General features: G+C 38.0%; 1 protein-coding gene across 1 annotated transcript; it reads right to left on the bottom strand.

Annotated features, from left to right (window-relative positions):
* Positions 1-5,058: 5,058 nt before the first annotated feature.
* LOC137029407 (complement factor D-like) lies at positions 5,059-6,475 on the bottom strand. Its single transcript, XM_067399007.1, has 5 exons — positions 6,415-6,475; positions 6,166-6,316; positions 5,896-6,040; positions 5,300-5,542; positions 5,059-5,214 (listed from the first exon to the last, which is right to left on the bottom strand). Exons 1-5 carry the CDS (start codon positions 6,473-6,475, stop codon positions 5,059-5,061), a joined length of 756 nt encoding a protein of 251 aa, XP_067255108.1.
* Positions 6,476-7,378: the final 903 nt, after the last annotated feature.

Genomic DNA, 7,378 nt, shown 5'->3' with positions numbered 1-7,378 from the left:
TACTTAGTGTATGACATCAGCCATTCATGAACTGTACAAGTTTCCTGTACAATGTACTCTACTGTGGGGGAAAATATTTAGGCTGCATTGTCCAAGCCCTATATATATTTTTATTTTATTTTTTCTAAAGGACTGAGAGACGACACCATGGTGGAGGAAGGGGCCAAATGTTCACCGGGGTACAGGAAGCTGCCATTGTAAACTTGGTTTTGGAAAATAATGAAATCAGATTACGAGAAATTCAAAGCCACATCATCCAAGACAACACCTTATTCAACAACATTCAACGAGTTAGTCTGTCCACATTGGCTCGCATTCTCAAGCGAAACCAAATCAGAATGAAACAACTTTATAAGGTGCCGTTTGAGAGAAACTCTCAAAGAAACAAAGAGTTCAGACGAGCATATGTGGATGTAAGTACTATATTGACTGCAGTACACTACACACAACATTGTTTCCCAGTGTACTGGATAACACCATATTGAGTGATTTTTGTTCTTTGTTTTCAGGGAGTACTGGAAATGGATGCTCATGCAATCCCACATGAGTTCATCTTTATAGATGAGGCTGGGTTCAACCTAGCAAAGACCAGAAGAAGAGGGAGAAACCTCATTGGCCACAGAGCCATTATAGATGTTCCTGGCCAACGTGGTGGGAACATCACAATGTGCGCTGCCATCTCCAATATGCATGGTGTCCTCCACCGTCATGCCAAACTTGGACCATACAACACAGCCCATATTCTCACATTTCTGGACAGACTTCACAACATTCTCATACCACCAGAGCGTATGAATGATGCAGACCATCAAAGAAACCGGTACGTTGTAGTATGGGACAACGTGAGCTTTCATCGTGCAGCCCCAGTCCAAAACTGGTTTGCTGACCACCCAACATTTCTCGTGCAATACCTCCCACCATACTCACCATTTCTGAACCCCATAGAAGAATTCTTTTCGGCATGGCGGTGGAAGGTATACGACCGGCAGCCCTTTGTGCGCATGCCTCTTGTGCAGGCCATGGAAGAGGCATGTGATGAGATTGATGTGGGTGCAATTCAGGGATGGATAAGGCACTCAAGGCGCTTCTTCCCTCGATGTCTGGCAAGGGAAGATATTGCCTGTGATGTTGACGAGGCGTTGTGGCCAGACCCGGCTGTGCGGCAAGATGCTGCCTAATTATTTTTCTTGCCTTTTTTTGTTTTTTGTTTTTTTTACTGTAATATTTTTTTTTCAGAAATTTTCTTTTTCAGTTTACTTTTTTTGTAAGAATATTTTTGTTCAGTCCCATGTAAATATATCTGCTGTGCTTATGTTGTACTGACTTGTTTACTGTAGTGAAGGAAAAAAAATAAAAATGTTGCAACAGCATGTGTGTGTATCTGCAAATATTTCTGTGCATGTGAACAATCTGATACATATTTTAGTATTATGGCAAAGCATACTAAAGATGGGGGTGCTTTTCATTATGCCCAACAGTGTGTAGGTGGTTAGGCAAAAATCTGGTAATATGAATGAAGTGTGTGCCATTTCATGCAAAAGTTTGATTTTGATAATGCTCTGTGTAGTTTCGGTTGCAGTGCTTGATTTTGCAGGATATATGAGGTATTTTGCAGTTTGGGTGTGTGGTTTTGTGAATTGTGTTAAGTGTTTTGATAAAACCAGACTAGTTTGAAAAATTGTGTGTTAACAATTGGAAAAAACTGTAATTACAGACATGTTTTTATATATTTTTATAAATATGATAACAATCACATAACCCATAGAGAGATCACACTGTCAGAGGCTTTTGGAATATTCACACATAATTTATACACATAAAATCATGGTATTAGTGTTTCAAAATCAAACATTTTAAAAGAGAAATAAATACATCATGGTTGTTTAAACCAATAAGCTTTAAGCTGTGTCGTCAGCAAGTCGTTTCCCATCGTGCTTTTGGTCAGCGCAGTCGGTGGAGAGCAACTGCGCTCGACTGCAGAATCCCACACGTCCGCCTCGCACTCGCGAGAGGTTTTTGACACACGTCAGCATGACATCAGAGCAAGGCGGCCCACCCTCGGACACATTTCTAACCGGCATGCATCTCGCGGTGATCACCGTTGATCGGTTCTGCGCAGAATTTGCTCATCTCAAACAAGCCTAAACACAAGACGTGTCACTCGTAGGCTGCATCCGAAAACCTAGGTAGCTGTCTTGCTGCCTCGCTATCCTATAAGATAATGACTTGTACGTCAGCATTTGTGCATGAAGGTACCTCACGAAATTGATTTCGGACAGACTTCTGAGGCAGCGTAACAGTTTAATGATCTACAGCAATATAGCGCGAGCTTTGGTGAGAACTAAACAAATATTTAATTACTACAGTAGTCATTTCTCGATAGAAATTATATCAAAATTGAAATATGTTGATCAAAATCGTACATTTATACACAAACTGATCAGCAAACGCAACTTTCGGACGCCATCTTTATTTTTCTAGCTCAACTGTCACAGAATGGAAAGCACAGGATTGTGGAATATCAAAGGCAGCTAAGGATACATCTATGCTTCCTTCAAAGGTATCAAAGGAAGGTATCTCATGAGAGAGGAAGTGAAGCTAACATTGGATTCGGACGTGCCTGATGCCTTCTTACCTTGAAATGTGTCCTCGGAAGGCAGCATTTTTTCAGTTTTCGGACGCAGCCGTATTGTTTTGAATGGGAGTAAGTGTAACGCGCAATATGGCGGAATAAGTCCCGCCTTCTAAAGCCAAGAGCCAATCGTCGACTAGTAATCGAGTCACTTCAGCGGCCGTTAGAATCACCGGTTTCTATAGAAACGCGCGCCTCCGAAGAGACGCGCATTTAGGTCTGCGCATGCGCATTAGCTTGATCCAGCCTGAAAAAAAGTTTGTCATGATTCGAGCATTTAGAAACTAAATATATGAGTCGGTTGTTGTTAGATTTCATTGGTGATTTCAAATATCAAATGTAATCGTAAGGTTGACGAACAGTTTTGGAGAATCTGATGTTTCCCCATTCAAAGAGATAGGAGCTGCATGATGCCCAGGATGCCCGAGAGGCGTTTCAAAGATGGCCGCCGAGTGAAATGACTTGTCTTAAAGGGACTTTGGCTGAAGTCAGTTCAGTGTTGATTCACTTACATTGTAAAGACCATCAATTATTATGTAAATGACTGTAATCATTTTCCTCTATAAAGCAGTTCTGCAGAAAACATGTGATGTCATCATCTAGGCTAGCTTAATTATGTTCTCATCCTATAATGTCAGTACTGTCAGATCAATAATATTGTTGAATATTATTGAATGTTGTTGAGAACATTTTCCACATCACAGGCAATGTCGTCTCTTGCCAGGCAAAGGGAAAAACCTGTGCCGGATCCAGCCTCGACAGCCTTGTCTCCACACCCCTTGCTCTTTCTCCTCATCATCCTCTTACACATACTCTTCCTCCTCTACTTTTCAGATTGTTTCCATCTATTGTTGGTATCATCATTCAGCACCTGTGTCACCTGTACACTCTGAACTGACCTATATTCTATACAGTTGATTTGATCACATCATTAGAAATAGGCCTAAGTGTGAATAATTTTGAGTCATTGTGTTTAAAGGATGACAACTGTGTTGTAGTTGTGTTTAACTTTTGCCACATGTATTTACCATTTTGCAACACAGTGCAAAATGTGTTTTAGTGAGTAAGAATGTGTTTAGAGTCAATCAAATCTGAGCCAGTGACGTCATCTTCAGTTCGTTCAACAAAATAACAGTCCTCTGCCGTGAAAAGCAAAGATTAACCACTACATAGCTATTTTAGTTATGACAAAAATAATATATTAAATGTTAAGCCAAAACAAATTAATTTAAAGCTGAACTGAAGATTTTTTTCATAGGAATTTTTTTTAAAATATGTTATGTTATAGTAGTATGTGTTCAACACTTTTACAACATAATTGAATTGCAATTGTAATGTCATCAAAATACATTTGAATTTTATGCTGAGTGCCCAAGTGGGAAAAAAGTACACATGCATAATGTATTTAAAGTGCTATATTTTTGCGCACTAATTTTGTACATAATACACTAAAAATGAGCTGAAGAAACTGTCTCCATCCACATCCATCCATCATAAACATATTCCACATGCTTTATCAATGCTGTTATGAATTCCCACACCACTATATAATTTAATACACAAACTTGAAACAGAAAATGCTACCTTTTCCTCATTCCCTACATTGTTGAGCATTTTTTTTAACATGACAATGAGGATATTTATTCTCCCAAGGTGAAATTTGTCATGAAGTTGTACTCTCTGTGCCAAGGAAGGTCAGAGCAGTATATTCAAAATTATGGAGGGCATACTAAGTACTAGAATATTATACATTTGTTTAATTAAATCTAGGGTGTTAATTTAATTGGCTAATTTACTTATTTTATGGCTATTAATGACATATATTTCTCAGTTTTTATTATGTATATGTTTAATACATTTGAGTTTTGTCATCTTTCCATGAATTGTATTAGTGATCATAAAGAAAATAGAAAACCTTTTGTATTTGTTCAGAGGGGGTGTACTCATTTATGCTGTGCACTGTATAATGTGCCACAAATACATTTACTTATAATAAAGTAAATAAACTGTGCTTAAGTATACTATTTTTTCAATAGAATAGATCTCTAAGACTTGCCAAATTTTTCAGTAACTTTTGTAGGAAGATTTTACAAAGCTCTTTATTTTACAACTCAAATCCCGGAGGATTTACCAGGCTTTAGTTAAAAGCAGCACAGTTTATGTTATCATTTTGAAATATGTTTTTGGGTTCGGATATACTGTAATTTTGATCAACAGTTTTGGGTATTTCAGTTTTTCCCCCTTAAAGAGATATGAGTCTACAGGCTTGACTGGAAAGTGAGGGTGTTGTCTAAATTATATATGGTTCTGACAATGAGAACACTTTGACTATAATTGATGCTTGCCATGTGATACTTTTATTGAAAGAAGATTTATGGAAGAATTCAAGAATAACATTTCTTCCTTTTTTAGTTTCCATGAAGTTACTATACATTTCCAATTACTGTACGGATCCATTGAATATATGCTGAAATCTTAGTATACACATCAGGACGCGTAGGTGAATTACAGTGACGACGTGAACCGAAAGATGTGATACCAACAGCAGTGTTTCCACAAACCAAAGGACCTCCTGAATCCCCCTGTTAAGAAACACAGATCAACACATCAGTAGAGAAACCAGTTCATACATTACCATAAAGTCTGTGAATCATCTTTTGTACGTACAAAGCAGGATCCACCATAGCCATATACACAGATCATCTGTGAGGCTGAGTATAACGCTCCCCATCTACAGCTACATTCGTTGTTATTCATTACGGACACTTTTGCCTCCATCAGAAGATTACTCATTGAGCCACTAGTCAGCATTCCCCAGCCAGCAACACTACAGGCTGCTTTGACGTCTTTTCCTTCATTTGGTAATGGTATCACTCCAACCTTGTTGTTTAGATTGACTTTTTTCTCAAGCTGTAATTAAAAAACAATTTTTAATAAACAATGTTTTATAAGAATGAAGTTTGTTGGGTTATACTGTTGTTTTTGAGGTTATTACAGAAGCTGAAAAGGCAAAGTGGAGATTTTTAATTTATTATTTTTATTTTATGCTGTGTATAATTTTTCAGGTTTTCTGCCTTTTTTTTGTTGCTAAACAGAGCAATAAATCAATAATGTAGAAAACAGACTCAAAGAGGCACTTGGCCATTTACAGAGAAATTATTAAATCCCTTCAGTGATTTTTTTTAAGCAAGAAATTCAAACATAGTGGTTTGTGCTACTTTTTCCTGACTGATATTATTTTGAAAAACGAAATATATTGCTACCTTCAAAAGCATGATGTCAGCATCATTTCGATTAGGATTGGAATTATATTTTGGATGAGGGATGTAGGACTTCACTCTGATGTGATCTGAACTCTTGCTCTTCTTTAAGTCATGAGCACCAACAACAACCATCAGAATATTATATCTGTTGAAAGACCATATTGGAAATGGTCATTTATGTCATAACTGATATACAGGTTGCACTTCAGTCATTATCAGTCAAAAGTAATTTTAACTCAACACTGCATTGTACACTAAACAATCTCTTACCCATCCCAGCAATGTGCGGCAGTCAGGACAAACTGATCAGAAATGAGGAATCCTCCACAGATATGGTGCCCATATGCCTGAAGAGAAACCATGTAAGGTCTGGAGTAGGGTCTGACTTCATTGCCATTCACTATACCCACATTCACATGAGCTGAGAGAGAGATAGTGCTGTTAGTCAACTTATTCAGCACATACCAATTAAACACTTGTAAAAGTCATCATAATATGCTGTTAAATAATCAGTCTCACCAGTGAAGGTCAGGTGTGGCAGCAGAGAGGCCAACAGGAGCAGAGAGATGATGATGGTCATGATGAAGACGATCAGTGAGCTCTCACTGGCTAAACATGGTATAAATATACTTCAAAGGTGGGTGGAGTCACTGAGCTGACTGTTACTTGCTTCTTTTTTTAATATTGTAGTATGATCAACACGATTAGAAGTATTGTTCTTGTTAATCCTTGTGGTTTCATTGAAGCCACAGATGGTTTGGATGATAAGAATTAAGAAGGTAAGCATGCATTTTGAATATTTTACATTTCATAACTGTATATATCATTAACTGATATAATGTTAGTATACAAACTTATTTGAACTACAAAATGTGCTTTGCACCTTTAAAAAAAACATAACAAAGGTGGTAAAATAGAAGGCAACATGAAAATGTGAAGTTCATCAAAATTGGCTTTCATGAACCACAGCAAACACTTATGTACACAGTTATATACTCTAATCAGCCACAACATTAAGACAACCTGTCTAATATCATGTAGATCCCCCTCGTGACTTTACCAGCAGATCCTTTAACTCCTGCAAGCTGTAAGTTTGACCCTGACCGGTTTTGTTGGTTCTTCAAATCCCATACATTTTCAATTGGATTGAGATCTGGGAATTTGGAGGCCAAGGCAACACCTTGAACTCTTTATGTTCCTCAAACCATTCCTGAACAATTTTTTGTGCACTGCCATCAGGGAACACTATTGCCATGAAGGGGTGTATGTGGTCTGCAACAATCTAACATTGCCCGGAACATAACACTGAATCTGCAAGCCTTCCTCTTATTGTGCATCCGGCTGCCATCTCTTCCTAAATGGCGCACACACACACACAAACACGGCCATCCAACTGATCAAAAAGAAAACAAATCATTAGACAAGGCAACCTTCATCCATTGCACCATAGTCTGATGCTGACATGCCTGTTGTAGGCGCAACT

Source organism: Chanodichthys erythropterus, chromosome 10 (genome assembly GCF_024489055.1).
Source record: "Chanodichthys erythropterus isolate Z2021 chromosome 10, ASM2448905v1, whole genome shotgun sequence".
In the NCBI taxonomy this organism is placed as follows: domain Eukaryota; kingdom Metazoa; phylum Chordata; class Actinopteri; order Cypriniformes; family Xenocyprididae; genus Chanodichthys; species Chanodichthys erythropterus.
The sequence above is the reverse complement of the archived record's forward strand: the minus strand, read 5'-3'. Positions and strand labels throughout refer to the sequence as shown.